Source organism: Bos indicus, chromosome 11 (genome assembly GCF_029378745.1).
Source record: "Bos indicus isolate NIAB-ARS_2022 breed Sahiwal x Tharparkar chromosome 11, NIAB-ARS_B.indTharparkar_mat_pri_1.0, whole genome shotgun sequence".
NCBI classification, from domain to species: domain Eukaryota; kingdom Metazoa; phylum Chordata; class Mammalia; order Artiodactyla; family Bovidae; genus Bos; species Bos indicus.
The window spans coordinates 92,833,056-92,856,594 of record NC_091770.1 but is presented as its reverse complement, the minus strand read 5'-3'; the positions used below and the strand labels follow the sequence as shown (position 1 = coordinate 92,856,594).

General features: G+C 41.7%; 1 protein-coding gene across 2 annotated transcripts in view; it reads right to left on the bottom strand.

Moving 5' to 3' along the window:
* The window catches only part of MRRF (mitochondrial ribosome recycling factor), a 65,285-nt gene that overhangs the window by 38,122 nt on the left and 3,624 nt on the right, over positions 1-23,539 (bottom strand). For both annotated transcript variants that reach the window (XM_070799206.1, XM_019970769.2), the window contains exons 2-5: positions 21,206-21,417; positions 15,836-15,991; positions 10,282-10,400; positions 3,791-3,882 (exon numbers count right to left, since the gene is read on the bottom strand). In XM_070799206.1, the coding sequence (XP_070655307.1) occupies positions 3,791-3,882; positions 10,282-10,400; positions 15,836-15,991; positions 21,206-21,417 (579 nt within the window). The remainder of the gene's footprint in view (positions 1-3,790; positions 3,883-10,281; positions 10,401-15,835; positions 15,992-21,205; positions 21,418-23,539) is intronic.

The window sequence follows — 23,539 nt, the reverse complement described above, 5'->3', positions numbered from 1 at the left end:
CCAAGTCAGCAACGAGCATTTAGGGGCATCACTTCACAGCATCACAGCATTCTGGAGCTCCAAAAGGGACCTGGCAGACCACTGAGAACAATGCCTTCATCTTGTGCATGAAGAACCTGAGGCTCGGGGCGGGGGTGTGGAGGGCGGGTAAGAGGCTTTGCCAAGATTTCACAGACATAGCAGCAAGAACAAAAAAATTAAGCTGCTGACTATATCCATCCCACTTGCGAGTCATGCTTCTGATGGACGTGAGTACACCTAGCACTTTCCAGAATTACCCACCTATACATTGAGCGCAGAAGAAAGAGCCTGAAATATGGTAACAGAAAAACTCAGAATTCAAATTCTGGCCATGTGATATTGAGCAAGTCCCTTAATTTCTGTGAATTTTAATTTTTTTCATCTATAAACTGTAGGTAATAGTAAACTCCACAAGTAATCTGCCAGTAATATAAACAAGGGGCCCACACAGCCCTGAGTTACACAAAGGCCAACATTAGATCCACATGCAACCAGAACACCCAGCACAGAGGCTGGCACGTAACACATTTGTAGAAAATTTGCTAAGCGAATCAACGAACTAACCAAGAAAACAAGTACTGGACTTGAACTCAGGTCTATTTGCTTCTTATATAGCTCCCAATTCATATGATTTCAAAGCAGAGTGTTATTTCTGACTTACAGAGGCCATTTTCTGGCCAAAAAGCAGAAGAAAAAGGTCTGCAGGGAAGTTCTTGGACTCTTCGGTGTTGGTATTAATTCTTGTTGCTAGCATGGGTATATCCTGAGGCTCCAGAATCAACTAAACCTGAGCTTCAGCATAAGCTGTGTGACCTCAAAGACACACACATTCTCTGAGCCTGAATTTCCACACCTGGGGGAAAAAATCTATTTTACAGAAGTTGTGTGACAAATGCAGTGATCTATGTAAAGGAATACAGAATGATGTGTGGCACATGATGACAAGTTCACTTTCCACTTCCCTTCTAGTTATTGGGAAGCTTCATTCATTCCTTTCACTTAGGTCCCTGCTCTGATGTCACTTCCTTTTTGAACCTTCCTACCTACAAATAAAACCCCTAACACTCACTGCCCCTTCAGTCCAGTTCAGATCAGTCGCTCAGTTGTGTCCGACTCTTTGCGACCCCATGAATCACAGCACACCAGGCCTCCCTGTCCAATACCAACTCCTGGAGTTCACTCAGACTCACGTCCATTGAGTCAGTGATGCCATCCAGCCATCTCATCCTCTGTCATCCCCTTCTCCTCTTGCCCCTAATCCCTCCCAGCATCAGAGTCTTTTCCAACGAGTCAACTCTTCGCATGAGGTGGCTAAAGTACTGGAGTTTCAGCTTTAGCATTATTCCTTCCAAAGAACACCCAAGGCTGATCTCCTTCAGAATGGACTGGTTGGATCTCCTTACAGTCCAAGGGACTCTCAAGAGTCTTCTCCAACACCACAGTTCAAAAGCATCAATTCTTCGGCGCTCAGCTTTCTTCACAGTCCAACTCTCACATCCATACGTGACCACTGGAAAAACCATAGCCCTGACAAGACGGACCTTTGTTGGCAAAGTAATGTCTCTGCTTTTCAATATGCTATCTAGGTTGGTCATAACTCTTCTTCCGAGGAGTAAGCGTCTTTTAATTTCATGGCTGCAGTCACCATCTGCAGTGATTTTGGAGCCCCCAAAAATAAAGTCTGACACTGTTTCAACTGTTTCCCCATCTGTTTCCCTTGAAGTGGTGCCTGCTTACTTTCCTTCATAGTCCTTACCATCCCCTGACATCATGTATTTGTTTGTTTACTGTGCCTGTTGTTGTTCAGACACCAAGTTGTGTCAGACTTTGTGACCCCATAGACTGCAACGCACTAGGCTTCCCTGTCCTTCACCATCTCCTGGAGTTTGTTCAAACTCATCTCCACTGAATCAGTGATGCTATCCAACCATCTCATCCTCTGATGCCCCTTGCTCCTCCTGCCCTCAGTCTTTCCCAGCATCAGGAAATCTTTTCCATTGAGTTCGCTCTTCCCATTGGGGGGCCAAAGTATTGGAGCTTCAGCTTCAGCATCAATCCTTCCAATGAATATTCAGGGTTGATTTTCTTTAGGATTGACTGGATGGATTTCCTTGCAGTCCAATGGACTCCCAAGAGTCTTCTCCAGCACCACAATTCAAAAGCATCCATTCTATGACGCTCAGCCATCTTTATGGTCCAATTCTCATATCCGTAGAGGACTACTGGAAAAACTATAGTTTTGACTATACAGGTCTTTGTTGGCAAAGTGATGTCTCTGCTTTTTAATACATTGTTCAGGTTTGCCATAGCTTTCCTTCCAAGGAGCATGTGTCTTTTAAAATCATGACTTCAGTAACCATCCACAGTGATTCTGGAGCCCAAGAAAATAAAATCTGTCACTGGTCAAACCCAGGTCTCCTGCATTGTAGGCAGATTCTTTACCATCTGAGCTATGGGTTTCTTTACTGTGCCTACTTGACTATAAAATAAGCCCCAGGAGGATGGGGACTTTTTCTTGTTGGTGCTATTTACTGTTCTATCTCAACAAACAGGAAAGGGCCTGGCAGGTAGTTAGGGCTTAATAAAAATATTTGTTGAGTGACTGAATGAATTCAACACTTACTTGGGGCTTGCTGGGCTTCCAAGTAGTGCTAGTGGTAAACAACCCACCTGCCAGAGCAGAGGTGTAAGAGAAGTGGGTTCAGTCCCTGTGTGAGGAAGATCCCCTGGAGGAGGGCATGGCAACCCACTCCAGTATTCTTGTCTCAAGAATCCCATGCACAGAGGAGCCTGGTGGGCTACAGTCCATAGGGTCGCAGAGTCGGACACGACTGAAGCGACTTAGCACACACCAAGTCCTGGCATTAGACTACTGCAGTGGCCTCCCAACGATGCTCTCGGGTCCACTCTGTCCCCCTACATTTCATCTGTTAATCAGCAGCCAGAGAGCTCCTAAAAAGTCAACCTCAGATCACGCCTCTGCTGAAGGGCCTCCAGTGGCTTCCCACTACAGTGACAGCACAGCCCACACTACTCACCAGGGCCTGTAATGCCGAGAGCATGGGCCTCTCACCGATCCAACCCCACACCACCACTGAGACACAATGGCTTTCTCTTCATCAAATATGCCAAGGTCTTATTATTTCTTTTCTTTCTTAATTTAAAAATAAACACACAGTTTATGCCTTTGAAACTCTTAAGTTCTATATATTTACATAATTAACAATATTCTGTTCTTTCTTATACCTAAACTTCTTCAACAAGTGAGGACTAATGGAAAAATGACTCTTGCAGAAATTTGTGTTAGAGATTACAAGTGTCGAGGTCTTTTCAGATTCAGGGCCTTTGGGCTGTCTGTTCCCTCTGCCTGGAAAGCTCTTCCCCTAGGCTGCCTTGTCCTCATCATTCAACTGTCGGCAGAAATGTGACCTCCTTGTGAAGCTGTCCCTGCCACCATCACTCTCAGCAAGTCACCCTCTATTGGAACACACTGTCCTTTCTTTTCTCACAGCATTTCATTATCTGGAATGACTTTATTTATGAGTCTTATCTTCCCAATAGGACTATAAAATACATGAGGACAAGAACTTTGTCAGTTTTACTGCTGCATCTGAATCAATAAACTGGATCTCAAAAGCTGCTGGAGCCGGCCAGGATGAGAGACACAGGTAAAGTACACCATCAGACTGACAGTATCATGGAGTGTTGGTTTCCTTCCAAAGATAGCTGCCCCATTACATCAAAATATGTGAGTGTCAGCCAGACTTACTTGGGAATGGGTACCCGAATTAGCGTCCCCTCCACTTCTGGGTTCAGATTCATTCCACTTTCTCTTATAGCCTTGATAGCTGCAGCTGTACACTGAAAACCAGATCAAAAGGTAAACAGAATTAGTAAATAATTATTACCAGATGCAAGCCCTCTGTCGATAACTGGCAACCCATCTTGGCAGAACATGGAAACATTTAGTTCTGTTACCAGTAAGATCAGGAAGTTACATTGGTGTAGAGTGCTTTGATCAAGCTGAATAGCAAACTATGTCCACTCCTGGTACCAGTGTATTGCGGGAGGGAAAAAAAGCATAGAGGAAAAAATAAAAAGAAAACAGCTCTGCTTCTTTGAAAAGATTTCAATGGTTTGAGGCAACGCAGATCAAAACCACAATAAATCCTCAAGGGAGGGGGGCTGGTCTGTGCAAAGATTGGTGTAAAGACAGCTGAAAGATTTTATACATTAAAAATTCCAGTTGACATTTTACACTCAAAATATACCAGTGCCGAGTGGAATGAGTAAATAAATTTAACTCACTCACATCTATGCTCACACCAACCTCACTTGTGTTTTGGCATGAGCGATGAATCTCTGCTGGTGTGTGTGCCAAGAAAGGAAGCATGGAAGATCTCAGTTCAAATCCCCACTCTGCTAACCATGTGACCCTGGGCAATAAGCTTGACCTCTCTGAGGCTCCATGTAGTAATCTGAGACCCTGCAGTACTGTACCTCAGAGAGGATTAAATGAGGTAACATGAGCCATGCATCTTCCTCTGTGTCTGGGTGCCTGTAACACCCAGGCAAGGGGTGCTATTATATAAACACATTCAATAAAGGTAAGAATGCACAAACCCCCGGAGAATGATAAGCTGATGTCATCACCTAGCTGATGCACTGCTGTCTTTATTTTTTTCTCTTTTTTGTGGCTGTACCATGAGGCATGCGATGTCAGATCTTAGTTCTCCTGAACAGGGATCAAACCCATGGCCCCTGCAGCGGAAGTGCAAAGTCTTAACCACGGGACTGTCATCAAAGTCCCTCTTTGTTTAAAAAAAATTTATTTCATCAAACTATAGCTCTTTTACAATGTTAATTTCTGCTGTACAGCAACACGATTACGTTATACATATTCTTTCTCACATTTTTTTCCATTATGGTTTCTTACAGATCTCGGAGTATTGTTCTCTGATGCACCGCTGTCCTAAGGTCCATCTGGGTCTCTTCTGACACAGCCTTGCTCTCTCCCAAACTGCCTTATCTCAACTTCAAGCAACATTATAACCACACCTGGTTTGCAATCCTACCGCATAAGAGGAGGGAGTGTGGAAGAGAGAATTTCATTGGTGTGACAATGTGCCATTCATGAAAACAAGGCCCCTGATTTTCAAAAGAATTTTAGGTTTGACCAGAGCCAATCCACGTCGCTTGGATTCAACGGAGCCAACTCCCAGCCTCGAGTTCCTCCCTAGACTTTCCGGTTTAAATAAATGGGGTTTGTTGCACACCTATTTTATTTTTCCAGGTTGGGTTTTGTTTCAAGGGCGTGCCTAAAAAGCTCATCCATTTCATGGTAAGATGACCTAAATTCTACAGGGACATAAGATGTTATCGTTAGGTCAAAAAGACAAACCAGCATTCCACAAGAAGACAAATCATGCCCTTGGGCTACAGAATTTAACTGTGCAGCCACTGCTTAAAATGATAAATTCTCAAAATGTACCTCTGACCACAGACTATGGAGCTGGAAGGGATCTCAGACAGTCCAGTCCCTTCCTTATGTGTGCAGGGACCTGCTGGTAAAGGTCACACCCCTACACAGAGACACAGTCCCTGAAAGCCAAGAGCAACGGAGTGAAGACCTCGCCCATCACGCTTCTGGTTACTGGCAGTGTTAAGAGGAGGCTCAGCTCCTCAACTCTCCATCCAGTGACGTTACTTAGTCTCTATGACCTCCCAGATCCACTAGCTCAATGTGTTCAGTAACTGTGGCACAGGGAATTTGATTCTTTTTTTTTAATAGCCAAAAAGAATTTGGAACTAGGTCTGGTGTATAAAACGTATGGCCAAGGTAAATAAAAGAGCTGGATAAAGAAATGAAATTTTCCTCTACAAGAGAACTACCAACTTCTTTAATAAAATGAAACACAGATTTCTAAAGTTAAACATAAAGGGAAGGGCTTCCCTGACAGTCCAGAAGTTAGGACTCCACACTTCCAATGCAGGAGGCGCAGGTTCTATCCCTGGTCGGGGGAACTAAGATCCCACATGCCTCTCAGTGTGGCCAAAATATAAATAAATGGACTAATTAATTAAAAAAAATTTTTTTTTTAAAAAGGGAGAATCACCACTTTGAAGAACTGACCTGATTTCAAGTCTAATATTTTTTTGAAGCTTTTCATTGAAGGAAAGACTGGTAAGTTGTCTGGACCAGCCCACCACCACCACCTCCACTTTCCCTTCACAGTTTGGCCCAAGTGTTGTCACACAGCCTTCCTAGGCAAGCATGGGAGCACCCACCGCTGCTTCCAAGCTGGGCAGGAGATACAGCTCAATATTTACACCTTCCCTGTCCAAGGCTCAGTGCCAAGGATGCAGTGAGTGCTCAGTAGAAGCTTGCTGAATAAGTAGATTAATATGTATATTAAAGCACTGGCTCAAACCTGTTAGAAAAACTCTTCATGTTTATACCCCTCCCAAAAGCCTTATTTTGTTATCATTTTATACCTGTTCTGTGTCCTTTCGCATGCAGAAAAAATATGAACCAAGAGTGGTTTCATTTGCAAAAAAAACCTACTGAAAGAGGTAGTTCTTCTGAAACACTTTAAACATGTACATTTTAGTTTGATACAGAATACAGAAATTCAGGGAATTATAGTCATTTTCCCAACATGACTTCTGACCTACTCATGGTTCCGACAAAAAGGCATGCATTTCTATCCCATTTCCATCTCTTAGCCTTTACCCCTCACTGAAGAGATGCCCGCCAGCGCCCCAGTGCAAACAGACGCCCTCCGATGGCAACAATGACCCACTGGTTGTGGCTGCTTGGAGTACTGTGTGGAGAAAGATCACAGATCCCATGTGGTGTTAGGCAGGACCGAGTGCTGTGATCAATTAGCAACGTCTGCTATCACTGCGTGCGTGCATGCTCGCTCAGTAGTGTTTGACTCTCTGGGACCCCAGGGATTATAGCCTGCCATGCTCCTCTGTCCATGGGATTTTTCAGGCAAGAATACTGGAGTGGGTTGCCTTTCCTCCTCCAGGGATTCTTAAACTAATAAATCCAATTCATTCACGTCTATACTCACATCTATGTGCGTGTGTATGCTACAGGACAAAAGACGATGAAATTTTTGTAGACAGGTGAACAAGTCCTTGACAATCTGGGTTCAAGTCAACAGCTGATTTGCAGAGACTCAACAAAAATACTTGTGGAATTAAGGAACAGATGGTGAAGGAAGCACAGGATTTAGAGTCAAACAGACAGACCTAAGCTCAAGTCCTGGCTCTACCGCCACAGCATGAATCTGTGGAAGAATTCTACTTTTCTGAGCCTCAGTTTCCTCCTCCAGAAAACGGACTTAAGTCTAACTTTAAAGAGTAGCTGTGCTGATCACATGAAACAGAACACGAGAAAGCAATGCCCAGCAGCCCTGTAGACACTCAACCCACCTTTCTTCCTTCCACAAGAGCAATAAAGGAGCCTGCAGAATTTTTTTTCTCATTTGCCTTGTTCAAATCATGCTGTGGTCTGTTTTTTTTTTTCCCAAACTGCCTTCTTTCCCATCATTAACTCTAGCTGCAGGCAAGTTTATGGAAGGTAGTAACTTGTGTGTATCATTTATCAAGCAGGACACATGCTAAACAAATGCAATGCAGTTTTCTGTCCTCAATGCATTTAAAAACATTATGCATGTAAATCTGCATCATGTCTCTATGGCATGACACAGAAATGCTCAGATTTGAAAAGAAAGCCAGCCGCTTGTGAAACAGAAAGGAAGTATATAAACACAGAGAGGATTAGCTCAGCATTTTGAAGCTATAAACCTGGGCACTCCGTGGACAGCTTCTAAACCAGAGGAAGGAAATGTTTAGTTAGAGCTATTTGTTTAATATATACACCAGATGAGATAAAGGAATTCAAAAGACAATGTAACTCACACTTCCTCGCTCTGTCCTTGTAAGGAGCCTCTCTACTAAGGTTAACTGTAGATGTGTTGTGTTTTTTTTTTCAAAACTCACAGAATTTCAACTTGGAGAAATGGCAAAGATGCCTTGCTTGGAAAATGAAGATATATTCCCATTTCCTAAGAAAAAATTAAGCTGTTAGTACCTCCTCCTGCCTCCTAAGACACTCTGGTGGCCAATCAGGTGCTTCTTCTGTGAATGCCTTTTGCTATTTAATAACAGAAGTGGCTGGCTCTGAAAAGCAATCTGCCTGATGAGGTCTTCAAGCTGTGTAATTAGGAGGCTGTTCCCTAAATTGGCCCGCGGTGCCTGTGGGATCAGATGAACAAGGCAGAGAGGCCTCAGTGGTTCAGAGGGGCCAGAAGGGGAAAGAGCTAAGAGTTCCCTTTCTGTCCATTTCTCTGCTCCTCAGGAACACCACGAATGAGTGCCTCCCTTCCATCAACCTAATGACAAGTATTCACCCACTTGAGGGAAATGTACTGGGTGCGTCCATGTGTCAGGCATGGTGTTTGGTGCTGGACAGAATGAGCAAGTTGGATACGATTCCTACATTCCAAGCTTATGATCTAGGGAAAGGGAGATAGAAAACTAAGATGTAGATAAGGGCATAACTGTTAATAAGTACAATGAAGAAAAAGAACTGTGCTGTATAAAAGTGGTTAATATAGAGGAATAATTGAGATTTTGTGTAGACTAGGAAAGACTTCCCTGAGAAAGCAATATGAAAGCTGTAGTCCAAAATATGGATAGTAATCGGCCAGACAAGGGTGATCCTAGCAAAGGAAACAGCATATGCAAAGGCCCTGAGGATATTAAGGGTTTGAGGAACTGAAAGGCTCGTGGGCAGAGCAGTGTGCAAGGGTGGCAGTGCACAAGACCGGGGCATCTGCAGGGACAGGCAGGGGCTGTTTCACACAAAGCCGTCTAGGCCACAGTCATCTTCTTAGAGATTACTTGAAGCCGCTGATGAACTCAATGCCCGGGAATGGCATAATCCAATAGATATTAATATCTTTACAAGTTCACTCTGGCTGAAGTATGGAGAACACAACAGGGGAGGAGAGAGTAATACCCCCCCAAATATGGGCACATTGGCTGCAAGAGCCCCCTGATGTGAAAGTTTGTTTGTAGCAAGGGCTTACTCTTATCTCTAACCCAGTTTTGTCAAATCCAGCAGGTTCAACTTTGGTCTCTGTCTTTGGGCTAGAATTACTGAAAGAGACCAGTGGAATAGAGACTTCAGATTCCTTCACCTCAGGTGAACAGATGAGGAAATGGAGACCCATAGAATGATGCAACCTACATAGCCAGCTGGCAAGAGGTGGGACCACATTCCAGGTCCTCAAGGAGTCCCAATCCAGGTCACTTCTTACTGGACCAGGAAGGAACAGCCTATTTATCTTCCTCAACCAGACTTAAAATCACAGCCTCCAGGTTGCAATGATCTAATGCAACCCACCTTCCAGCCCTGGAAGCACTGTGCTCTGGGCAATATTCTGCAATGGTCAGTCAAGTCCCAAAGGAATGTGAATTCCTGGAAGGTCTGCTCCAAAAAGGGCTACCCTGGTGGCTCAAACGGTAAAGAACCCACCTGGGTTGGGAAGATCCGCTGGAGGAGGGCATGGCAACCCACTCCAGTATTCTTGCCTGGAGAATCCCCGTGGACAGAGGAGCCTGGTGGGCTACTGTCCATGGGGTCACAAAGAGTCAGACACAACTGAGTGACTAAGCACAGCACAGCACAGCACTACTCCAAATAATGCAAAAGTCATAAACTGGTGGCCCATGGGTCAAACATGGCCCATCAATATATTTTGTCATAGACTTAGAACACACTGAAAAAGGGAATTAGTTAGCAACATTTAGCAAAGATAGAAACTGCAGCTATTGGCTTCTTCTGTAAATAAAAATCTTAGTATCTGGTAGTATCTGATTACCAGGTACACATTTCTGCCTGGGAAGGATCAGCAGCAACTGGGCAAAGGCTGCTCCCTTCAGACAGGGCGCACGCTCTACAGTTTACCCCTGCCTGCAATTACCCCACTGCCACTACTGTTTGTCTTAGATGGGACCTGTGTCAGTATCCAAATTACTCGCCTGGGCTCTATAGTGTTTGAGTAAAATAGAAAAGGAATTTAGAAACAGAAAGAGAGCTTTTCTTATCCTTAAATTCCCTTTGTTATGCCTTGTCTCTTGTTTCACCCCAAAGTGAAGGGAATACTTCCTCCTGACTTGCTGTAGTCTCCTGCATTACAAGGGAGACCATGGAGAGGGAGCCCTTGAGCAAGGCCACCTTACCTCTGGGAAGCTGGCCATATTCACCAGTATCAGCTGTGGCGACTTCATGGAGATCTGGCTGATCTGGTTGAGAGGAAGCTTCCCATCAGCAGTCACCACAGTGATATTGTCAAGGGCTCCTAAAAGGAAGTTTAAAGAAAGCGTTTTAGAATTCAGAAGGACTTTTAGTAACCTCACATCTAAGTCTCTATCAATTCAGATTCAACTAATGTTTAGAGAAATATCGATAACCTTAGATATGCAGATGACACCACCCTTATGGCAGAAAGTGAAGAGGAACTAAAGAGCCTCTTGATGAAGGTGAAAGAGGAGAGTGGAAAAGCTGGCTTAAAACTCAACGTTCAAAAAATGAAGATCATGGCATCTGGTCCCATCAGATCAGATCAGATCAGTCGCTCAGTCATGTCCAACTCTTTGCGACCCCATGAATCGCAGCACACCAGGCCTCCCTGTCCATCACCAACTCCCGGAGTTCACTCAGACTCACGTCCATTGAGTCAGTGATGCCATGCAGCCATCTCCTCCTCTGTCGTCCCCTTCTCCTCCTGCCCCCAATCCCTCCCAGCATCAGAGTCTTTTCCAACGAGTCAACTCTTCCCATGAGGTGGCCAAAGTACTGGAGTTTCAGCTTTAGCATCATTCCTTCCAAAGAAATCCCAGGGCTGAGCTCCTTCAGAATGGACTGGTTGGATCTCCTTGCAGTCCAAGGGACTCTCAAGAGTCTTCTCCAACACCACAGTTCAAAAGCATCAATTCTTCGGTGCTCAGCCTTCTTCACAGTCCAACTCTCACATCCATACATGACCACAGGAAAAACCATAGCCTTGATTAGACGGACCTTTGTTGGCAAAGTAATGTCTCTGCTTTTCAATATGCTATCTAGGTTGGTCATAACTTTTCTTCCACGGCGTAACCGTCTTTTAATTTCATGGCTGCAGTCACCATCTGCAGTGATTTTGGAGCCCAAAAAATAAAGTCTGACACTGTTTCCACTGTTTCTCCATCTATTTCCCATGAAGTGATGGGACCAGATGCCATGATCTTCGTTTTCTGAATGTTGAGCTTTAAGCCAACTTTTTCACTCTCTACTTTCACCTTCATCAAGAGGCTTTTGAGTTCCTCTTCACTTTCTGCCATAAGGGTGGTGTCATCTGCATATCTGAGGTTATTGATATTTCTCCCAGCAATCTTGATTCCAGCTTGTGTTTCTTCCAGTACAGCGTTTCTCATGATGTACTCTGCATATAAGTTAAATAAACAGGGTGACAAGATACAGCCTTGACGTACTCCTTTTCCTATTTGGAACCAGTCTGTTGTTCCATGTCCAATTCTAACTGTTGCTTCCTGACCTGCATACAAATTTCTCAAGAGGCAGATCAGGTGGTCTGGTATTCCCATCTCTTTCAGAATTTTCCACAGTTTATTGTGATCCACACAGTCAAAGGCTTTGGCATAGTCAATAAAGTAGAAATAGATGTTTTTCTGGAACTCTCTTGCTTTTTCCATGATCCAGCAGATGTTGGCAATTTGATCTCTGGTTCCTCTGCCTTTTCAAAAACCAGCTTGAACATCAGGAAGTTCACGGTTCACATATTGCTGAAGCCTGGCTTGGAGAATTTTGAGCATTACTTTACTAGATGGGGAAACACTGGAAACAGTGACAGACTTCGTTTTCTCGGACTCCAGACTTTTATAGAAGCAGTGGTGTCATGTGATGGAAAGAGCTTTGAAATGTTGACAAAACTAGGTTGAAATTCCTCACCAGCACTAGAGTGGCCAACGATCCTGACTTGCCTGGTCCTGCATGGTTTCCTGTGACACAAGACTTTGAGAGCTGAAACTGGAAAGTGTTGGTCACCCTTCCCACTATGTCAGCATTTACTAACATGAAACCTCAGGCAAGTCAGTCACCTTCTCAGTACCTTGGTTTCCAACTCAATTAAAAAATACTTTACAGGATTAACATATAGATTACAACTCAATATAAATAAGCAAATATACAATAGACACATACACAAAAAAAACATAAAAATAGGTACCTCTTACTAGCCCTTTTCACAACTAGTCTGTAACATTGTATCACTATATCCACTTTACACCAGAGAAAGAAACTTGGGGAGGTAAAATGAGCCAAATCACAGAGCTAACAAAAGGAAAACCCAGCAAGAGCCCAGCCCCAACTCAGGTGTACTTACTTCCAACTCTGATCAAGTCTCTTTCCCTTATCTGTGGAATTCAACTTTGAGTTGCACCATTCAGAAATCCCCAGGGAGCTTTTAAATTTAGATTCCTGGGTCCCACTCCCCAGAGATCCTGATTCTGTAGGGGCTCAGGAGCCTGTGATTTTGGGGGCTCTTGTTTTCTTTCAAGATGACCACATGATTCAGACATACAGCCAGGTTTGGAACTGTTACCTCGTACCACCTTGATTTTGGCACTTAGACTCCCTTTAGGAACAACAACAACAAAAAAACCCACCAATTATTACCACTTCACTGATGCCCTGGATCTGATCTTTGTCCATATCTGAATTAGGGAAAACCTTGGGCAAAATTTTCTTGTCAAGAAGGCAAGTATATTGTTACAAGACAATAAAAGGGGCATTACTCAAACTCCCTGATTTCCTATGAAATGAGAACTAGAAGAACATTTTACCATTCATTTTAAGAATCACTCGAGAATGGCTCATTCTGACACACCGTGTATGTGTGTGGTGGTGGTGGTGGTGGTGGTGGTGGTGGTGGTGGTGGTAGAGGTGTCAGTCTTTTAAACAAATTGGGAGTTGTCCTAGCAAATTGTTAGGATAATGCAGTTCCACACTATGACCCAAAGATCTGATCTGAAGCACAGTCCTCAACTCAATTCAATGCCACCACAAGTTAGAAGGCTGTTGACGCCACTGGCTTCAATCTGGAAAAGTCCATGATTCTGAAGACCAATGACCTGGTTCAAATACCAACCCTGCCACTTCCTGAACTGTGTGACCTTGGCAAGGTCTCCTCAACCTTTTGGGCGTCTGTTTCCTGGTTTCTAAACAGGGTATTAAAATCATACTTATCTCATTGGGTTGTTATGAGAGTTAAAAGAGTTTATGGAAAGCCCTTATACTGTCCTCGCATATACAAGGGCCCAATACACGCTATTATCATTATGTCTCAACTTTCCCCTATATTTTAACCAAACTAACCTACTTACAGTTTCTCTAATAACAGTCCATTCTGTCTTGCCTTAGGATCCTCAGTATATATTTTTCCTTCTACTAAGGACACCCTTCTATGGTCAGATAACTTCTGCTCATTCTTGAACACCAGCTATGATTGCATCTAATCTCAGAAATCCTGTCTGACCTCTTAGGTTGTATTACAAATCCTTTATGAGCTCCAGGATCCTACACACAAATCTATAATAATGATGACCCATCTTTACTGAACACTTCCTAGGGCAAGACATGGTTCTAAATGCTTTCTATAATTTATTCGTTTTTATGATCAAATAAACCTGTGAGACAGTTCCACCATTTTACAGATGTGGAAACTAGGGCACAGAAAATAACTTGTCCAAGGTCACAAGAGCCCTTAATGGGGCCTGAATTCAAACCTAGACCTGATCAACACCAAAGTCATGATCTTCACCACTCTGCTTTGCTATGTGGTTTCACACCTTGATTTACTTGTCTATCCCTACACACTAGGATCTAGGCTCTTGGAAGGTGGGGACAATGTCTTTTCTCTCTGAATCTACAGCACCTATTAAACAGCACAGAATAAGTGCTTAATAGTGCACTGATGAATAAATAAATGTATGTATGAATGGATGAATGAATGAGAGGACAAGAATGAAGAAACAAACCTGTATTTTAGACAACTATTAAAAGCGATCAATTCTGTCTTCAGTCTTGGAGACAGAATTTCTGGTAGACAGACAGAGGTACAAGTGGGAAAGTATCTGCTGGTTCAGATAGTACTGAAAGATGATATGGAATTATCTGGTAAAAAAAAAAAAAAGTAAAATAAAATGAAATCCTGGCTAAATTCAGCCTGTTTCACCCAGTCTCTTCAGGGCCCCAAGTTCTACACAGAACGCTGTACAAACATAACCTTGAAGAGAAAGAAGCAAAGAGGAAATACCAGTGGGAGGCCTTTTGAAAACGGACCTTAATTCAGCCTTCCTGATTTGCCGTAAGATCCTCCACCACAGAAGTCCCAACATGGGTTTTTCACCATGCAATTGTGGTGGTTCCCATTCCCCAAATCCGTATCGACATAATGCATCAAATCCTTTTCCCTCAATCTGTCCCCAGCGAGCATCTCCCTCAGCCTCATTCCTGCCCCTCATTTTTGCAGAGGTTAACATTTAACAAATTACACTCCCAACCTCTTTCCAGGCCCATCATCTTTTTAAGTTCAACAAGAGTGGAGCTTGCTGGCCAATTTGAAGTATCACATTTCTCCCTGAGCTCCTCTCAAACTGCTCTCTGGTTTCGGCTGCAGAATGTTAACAGGCCAGAAAGCACAGGGGAGACAAAGCACTTTATCAGCTTCATACCTAAAATAATAAGCAAGTTTAAAATAAACAGTTGGGAGAGATTGAATGGCATGCTCTACTGTCAGCAAAGGCAGAAATGCCCCAGTCCAGGGTTGACAAATGATAGAATGGTCTTCTGGTTTCACATTGGATCTCATCTCTGATGTTTCTGCTGGTGTTTATAGATGGAGCTGTAGATTTTTCACTTGGTTTTCTTAAGAACAAGTTCATGAAATATTTTCTAGCTTTCTTATGAACTATCCCAACCGAGATGTGAGCGGGAGCAGCCCAAGCTCCACAGATATTTTCCGAGGGGGTCCCGGGCTTGACTCTAGGATGATGACAATTTCCAAAAGGCCAATTTAATAGCAATTGGATTTTTCCTGCCTGCCTGCACCATTAGCTGACAACTCACTTCTTCCATCACATCTGCAAACAGTTCTCCTAGACAGTTCTGACATTTCCCACTTAGAAAAGCCATTTTCAGGAAGTTATTAACCCAAACGGAATCTTCCTGGTCAAGCCCAGGGGTATAGAAATGCCTCAGGTGGGCATGTCTGTAGACAGTAGGTCCCCAGTAAGGGATAAGAATGGCCAATTCGGACAAAAAATTGACAAATCAGACCAAATATTTCAGTTACTATGAGACTAAATACCTATAAGTTTTTAGAGTACAGTAATAATGAAAGTCCCATTTTCTGACAGTATGATTCCATGAGAGCAAAGATCATGCCTATTTTTGTTTACTGTGAACCACCACGATGACTAGTTCATAGCAGACAAGTATTTGCTAAATGGATAAACGCAGTGTTAATACATGCTGGGCACTCTACAAGAATCATTACACATGTTACCTCACTTATTTTCATCCCCATCCCAAAGCTAGAAGGCGGGAATTAGACAAGGAAACTGAACACCAGAGAAGTAAAGTAACTGCCAGTGGTCACCAATTGGTACGTAAAATCCAGGTCTGCCAAAGCAATGTTCTTGCCATCGTGCCCCTCTCCAAAACACAGGTTCACTCACTAACCTGGTGAAGTCCTTATGTTGACAGTCTTATTGAAATTATCCTTGAGTGCCTCTATCACAGACTTCATTTCTTCATCCACTTCTTCTAAGTTGATGATATCCTCAACCAAGGCAGTGTTAAGATTCATTCTGGTTTGGGACTGTCCTTTCCCTTTGGCTAGAAAGTCAACATTCAATGAATTTAAAAGGAAAAAAAAAAAGCATAAATAGAGACAATAAACAATGAGTTAAGAAAACGAGAGGCACAGAAAATATATTAATTCATTTCAAAATGAATCCTAAAACAAGGCCATGCCAAGTGTCTGACGGCTGGTACAGACAGGAAGAACAGCAGTGGTTTAGCAGCATGAAACACCACCAGAGGCAGTGACAATGGCTTATATTTTAGAAAACCAACAATACTGAGAACTGAGTAAAATTCTAGTTTGTATCTAAACCATCACAGTGATGTTTCATAAGCTATAATATATATATGCATAGCTCACTCCCCTGAGTAATACAAATATTCTTGCATTCCTTTATGTAGGGTGTGGGAGGACAGAAAAAAATAAAAACGTTTAAATACTACTATCTTATACTTGTTTATTTATTAAATATTCAACATTTACTGAGATCATGCACAACAAATTTCATTAAACATCTACAATAAGTTAGATCCTGTGCTATCTGTACACCATATTACAATTTGCAATGCAATTTCAAGTACATTCTTCTATTAGAATTCAAAGCAGCTCTCTGACATAGGAAGAACAGAGATTATTATTGCTTCCATTTTACAGATAAGGAATCTGAGGAACAGCTATTGAAATGTTTTGCCCAAAGTAACCAACCAGTAAGCAGCGGAGTGATTTTTTTTTTTTTAACATTTATTTGCTTGTGTCATCATCTTGCTTGAAAGCTCTGAAGTTAACAGGCTAACGGCTTAGAATTTTCAGAACTGATGAAAGAGCTGAATTTTCAGATTTAGAAACAGTTTCAAACAGGATAGTAAAAGCAAATTCATACCTAGACATTTTGTGAATGCAGAAAACCAAGGACAAAGAGGCTGTGAAAACAGCCAAAGAGAAAAGACAAATTACCCATAAAGGAACTTACGCCCATCAGTATCAGAAAGTTGTATTAAGACTAATTCACATACAAGCCCTAAATTAATATTAGCAAACCAAATCCAGCAACACACAGATTATGGAGCAAGCAAAGTATATGCGCATTACACATAAGAGGGCTTATACCAAGAATGCAAAAGTGGTTTAATATCAGAAAAGGCTATTAATGTTGAGCCACCACATTCATAGACTGAAAAAAATTTTTAAATGCTCACTCAATAAATGCAGTAAGAGCACCAATAAAAAAATTAATACCCATTCAAAAAAAAACTATTAGCAAAACAGGGACAGAAGACACTTGCTTAAAAGAGAGACTACCAAAAAATAAAGCAAACATAATTCTTGATGTTAACACATAAGAAGTATTCACTATAAAGTCAGGACTAAAACAAGGATGACTACTATCAATAATCACTTTTATTCGCATATAGCTGAATTACTTTGTTGTACAGCAGAAACTATCATAATATCGTAAAGCAATTATACTCCAATAAAAAATCACTTTTATTAGAATTATATTAGAATTCCTAGACAATGTAGTTGGAAGGAAAGGAGAGAAGGAGGGAAGACGGATGGAGGAAAGAGAGAAAAGAAATAAAAGGTATGTGATATATAGATTGGGGAGGGAAAAACAAAACTATCATTAAATATAGGTATTTTAATTATCTACATAGAAAATCCAAAAAAATACACAACGGTTCTAATAAAAGAGTTCAGCAGAGTTGCAATATACAAAATCAATGTATAATTATCAAAAGTATTCCTATTCTCCAGCAACCAAACAGAACACATAATTTCTAAAAGACATAAACTTAAAGCAATGACTCTTGCAAAAAATAATATAGAACATATTTTTGACCTTAAGGCAGGGGAAAATTTCTTCAATAGGAGAAAAAGAGCACTATTAATAAAAGGAAAAGACTGACAAACTGGACTACATTAAAATTAAGAACTTCTGTTCATCAAAAAAAAAAAACAACCATGAAAAGGTCATCATTATCAGCAATACATATATATGCAAAAGTCTTGTCTTTAGAATACCTTAAAATTCTTACAAGTCAATTTTTAAAAATCAGGTCAATTTTTTTTAATGGGCAAAAGATTGGAAACAAAGAGGATATCCAAATAACCAGTAAACAAATGAAAGGTGCTCACCATCACTATTCATCAATGAAATACAAATTAAAACCATGAGATATAACGGTACATTCATTAGAATGACTAAAATTAAAAAGGCTGACCATACCAAGTGTTCACAAGTAGATAACGGGTAATTAGCGAATAGAAAACTAAAGCACCCTGGGGAGGAGAGTAACCTGACATGACCACTCTGGGAAACCATATATTCTGAAACTGAACTGAAATTTATATACACATGACCCAAGGCTCAGGAATCCTTCCTCTTGGTATACACCCAGTAGAGAGGCAAACTTATGGGCACCAAAATGCATGTTCACAGTAGCATTGTTTATTTTAGCTCAAAACTGGAAGCAACTCAAATATCCATCGGCCACAGAAAACATACATAAATCATGGTACACACATTCACTGGGATACTGTAAAAAAAAAGGAAAATGTACCGACAACTACTACAGACACCAGCATGGACGAATCTCACGTGTAGGCTGTTATCAAAAGAAGCCAGGCATGAAAAGAATCCATTCTGAGTTCAAAAGGGGCAAAGCGAAAGCTGCAGTGTTAAAGTCAAGAGAGGGGGTTGTCTTTTGAAGGGGGCGACCCGAAAAGGACAAGAGCAAAGCTTCCAGAGTACAAGCGACGTCTATATCTTAATCCGGGTGATAGTTACACGGTTGTGTTCACTTTGTGAAAATTCCCTGAGCACTTACAATTTATGTACACACTTTTTCTGTATATATAACTCAAAAGTTGACTTTGAAAAACATCATATACCAAGTGACAAAAAACGATGATACTCTAGAAATAAACCCAATTGAAGAACTGTGTAAGATCTATATGGAGAAAACCTGACAATATGATTATAAATGTCAGAGAGAAGAGAACAGGCCAAGAAGAAGAAGAAAAAGCTAGTGTGTTCTGAAGGGAAAGATCTATACCACCAGATTCAAGACTTTATGACAGTGATTCAGGCATTAGGGAACTTAGTGCAGGGACAGATGAGCAGTTCAACACATCAAGAGCTCAGAAATAAATCATATATATGAAGAAACATTATATATGACAGAGGAAGCATTACAGATCTGGGAGTAAAGAACAGTTTTCCCTAAGTGAGGTTAACTTCCTTGGTGGTACAGTGGTGAAGAATCCACCTGTCAATGCAGGGGACACAGGTCTGATCCCTGGTTCAGGAAGATCCCACATGCCGAGGGGCAACTAAGCCTGGGTGCAACAAATACTGAGCCCATGCTCCACAAAAAGAGAAGCCTCTGCAGTGAGAAGCCTGTGCACCGCAACTAGAGAGGAGCCCCCAGTCACCGCCAGCTAGAGAAAACCCACCGGAGTAACGAGGACCTAGCACAGCCAAAAATAAATAGATTTAAAAATAGTATTATTTTTGAAAAAATAAGTGAGGCTGACACACTTATTACTCACTTCCAAAAGAAATAAGATTAGATTCCCTATCTTATATCATATTCCAAAATAAACTCCGTTATGGATTAAAGACCCAAATATGAAAAGTAAAAACCTTCAAAATATTTAGAAGAAAATACAGAAGAAGAGATTTATGACTTTTGGATAGATGAAGGTATCTTAAATAAGGCCAAAAAAGCACAAATGATAAAGGAAAGAACTGAACAATATGACTGCATTAAAACTAATGTTCAATGAAAGACATTATAAAGTTAAAAGGCAAAGTAGATACCCATAACATATACATATTGACAAAGGATCAGCATTCTTAATATACAAAGAATCCAATAAATCTAAAGGAAAAAGTCAAACCACCAACTTTTTAAAGAGGCAACCCAAGAAGATAAAAGCTGAATATGCAGTTGAATATGAAAAGACGCTGCTTACGTGCTGCAGCCACCATCTGGTGCACTGGACGACTGCAGCGCTGTGGGCACAGGGCCCCGCATTCCAGCTCTGCCACTAACTGCACATGATCATGGGCCAAGGTCTTACACGTGGACCTCAGCTTCCTCACTCGCAAAATGGTGAGGCACGTGCGTGGCTCACTAGGTGTTGAGAAGAATTTCTTCACTGGGTAATTATAATTCCTTCAACAGATAATTTATAAAGATCAAATTAAATGATTAAATGTATGTGAATTTAAAAAAATCTATAAAGCAACCTACACATCAAAAAGTTATTACCTTTATCACTATTAACTGAATATACGTTTTCTATGCATTAATGCTTTTCCAGCAACTTGTTAATTTTCCTGTTAACAGGAAAGGAGAAGGTCTGTGTAAAACCATAAAAGAAAAGCAGTGGGGAAACAACATTCAGTAGCATATTTCAAGCACCATCCTTGCGAGTGAACTCCCTGACCCATGGCTGCAAGTATTAACAGCAGGTCTGCTTGACAATGTTCTGTCACTCATTCATTCCTTCAACAAAACATATATACTATGCGTCAGGCCCTGTTCGCTCCTAAACAAAAGACACAGATTGGGAAAAAAAAAAAAGACAGAGGTGGAGTTTTTCCTCACAGGGTCCAGTATGGAAGACATAACAAACAATAATCAACCCTACAATTAATTAATTAATGAGTGCTTTGCTAAGTACATCAAAGATAAAATAACAATGTGCACAAGTGCATGTAACAAGGGAACTGACCCAGCCTAAGAGGTCAGGGAAGGCTTTCCTGAGGAAGCGACGTTTAAGCTGAGATCTGAGTTATATCAAAGTCTCATTCTTGGATGACACAAGCCATTAAGATCATCCATCTAAATCCTCGGCTCTCATACATCTTCACCCCACAAACTTCTGCTTTTAATTTTACTTCCAACACAGATCTTCCTGGAAGGAGAAAATACATTGATCCCTGTCCCAAGTATTCTGGTTTGCTTGGCACTTACACCTCTAATTCTAAATCTAAAACAAAACAGTCGTTTTCTGAGCTGTGGCAACATATGAGGCAGCATGGAAGTGAGAAAACAGACCCTCAGCTCTAATACCATATCTGTCCCTGTGACCTTTCAAGCCTATCAACTGATCCACCTGAGACATCACTTCTTCGTGAGGCACGGGGAGAAATTCAGAACATCTCTGAGATCTCTTCCAGCTCTGATCATTCAAGGGCTAAATACAAGACAGGGGCGAGGAGGTCACGTCTCTACCTTTGGCTTTCTTGGTAGCAAAATGACGGACTGGTACGGCGGCATAGGCCATGCATTGCCCATGGTCATTCTGTCTTCCTCTCACTGTCTGCAGTGTGACTTCTGAAACAGGTCTGGTCAAGGCTGCAAGGGAGTTGCAAAATGCAGGGTGGACCAAGCGGAAGCACCTTAAACCCAAGGCCATAACTGAAGACAATCCTTGTGAATATCCACTAAAAAGAACAAGACAAAAAGGAGATCTAAGTGAAATAGACTCTCTTGTTAGTGCAACTTCAGAAAATAATCTGTACCAGTTAGCAAGCAAATCCTATCAGCAGAGCCCAACAATCCATTTTGACCTGTGTGCTAGGTCAGGGGTTCCCAACCCGTTCCAGTTTGTGGCCTGTTAGGGACTGGTGGCAGGACAGGAGGTGGGCACCAGGTGAGCCAGCAGAAGCTTCATCTGTATTTACAGCCACTCCCCAGCCCTCCCGTTACAGCCTGAGCTCCGCCTACTGTCCGATGAACTGCAGCATTAGATTCTCACAGGAGCACGATCAACGCAATAAGCTTGAATTACCCTGAAACCATCGCCACCCCCTGCCCAGCTCCCGTCAGTGGGAAAACTGTCTTCCACAAAACCAGTCCCTGGTGTCAATAAAGGCTGGGGACCGCTGTACTAGATAACTTAAATACATTATCTCCAGCCCTCCTCCTAACAGCTGTACAAGGATGTATGATTAGCCCCATTTTATAGGACAAAGAAACTAAGGCTCACAGAGATTCAAATATCTAGCTCACAGTCTGTAGGACGCCAAATCGCCACGCTCTTTCCACTACAGCAAATGCCAATTAGTACACAGGGAAGAGAGTTAAGTAAATGCATGGCAGCCTAAATCCTTAATGATGGTAATTAAACCCTTACAGGAAAAAAAAAAAAAGCACAAAATCTTGATAAAGTTACACTATAAAGAGTAACAGCAGAGTACTGGAAGAGAATTTTACATAAAATCATTTCAACAGGCATAAAATGACTGGAAAATTCACACAACAGCATTTAATTAAAATTTTCTTTGGTTCCTTATGCACTGATTACCAATTAGAATGCACTTTAATGTGAGTCTGAAGCATGGCTGAGGTTTGAGGTCTTCCATGTTATAGAACTAAAGCTCTGGAAAATGCCACCCTCCTCGGTGTTAACACAAGTTACATATGATCCTTCTGAGGTTTTTGACTGTGGAAAGATGTTAAAGCCTACAGCTACCCCTGGGATAGAACAACAGTTCTAGCTTACGGGCAAATGTGGGACTTCCCTGTTGGCTCAGTGGTAAAGAATCCGCCTGCCAGTGCAGGAGACACAACTTTGATCCCTGGTCCGGGAAGATCCCCTAGAGAAGGAAATGGCAACTCACTCCAGTATTCTTGCCTGGGAAATTCTATGGACAGAGAAACCTGCTGGGTCCATGCGGTCGCAAAGGCTCAGACACAACTGATCAACTAACATACACACACACATTACAGTCTGAGTGAGAGCATGGGCTTGGCAGACAGAAGATCTAGAATCCAAGCCCATCTCCACCACACCCAAATGCTTCTGAACATCACTGCACCTTGACTTCCTCAACTGTAATAAGATGGAGATAATTATAGTTATTTCTTAGAGTTGGGAAAAATAAATTAGTTAATGTAAGTATAACACGTGGCGCGGTGTCTAACAGACAACAGGAGTTCACCCTAACGGGTATCTGTTGACAGCTATCGCCTTTCCTTTCAAAAACTTCCATGTCAGAGTCAGACACAACAAAGAAATCTTACATGTCATTACTAAAGTACAAGGAAGCCAAGAGTCAGCCATATCTGGATATGAATTTCAACTTGTAGCTATTCATTGCATTTTCTGGGCATCATTTCCCTCATTTGTAAAGTGAGAAAAAAACAATCCTGTTTTAAAATAAAATGAAGTAGTGAATGTAACAACCGAGTACAGTGCTGGGAATGTGCCACCTGCTATAATTATTACTTTTCTTCCTTAAGAAAAGCAAACGAGTTGCACAAAGGCAAATAATTTCCCCCGATGGAATTTTTAATAGCAAGAGATGCTAGATTTCAATGATCGGTGTATGATGTCAGTAAAAACAGATCTACATTAAAAAAATAAAAAAATGTTTCCTCTTTTTAATCATTATCAATAGCTACTATTAACAGAGGTCAGGCCCAACCTTCTTGCTTTACCCTTAATATTCATTTAATCCTCTCAAAAATGCCACAAAGAAAAGTATAATAATCTCCTCTTTATAGATGTAGAAACTCAGGCTCTAAGAGACTGTCATTGACCAAGAGGCTGGAGCTAATAGC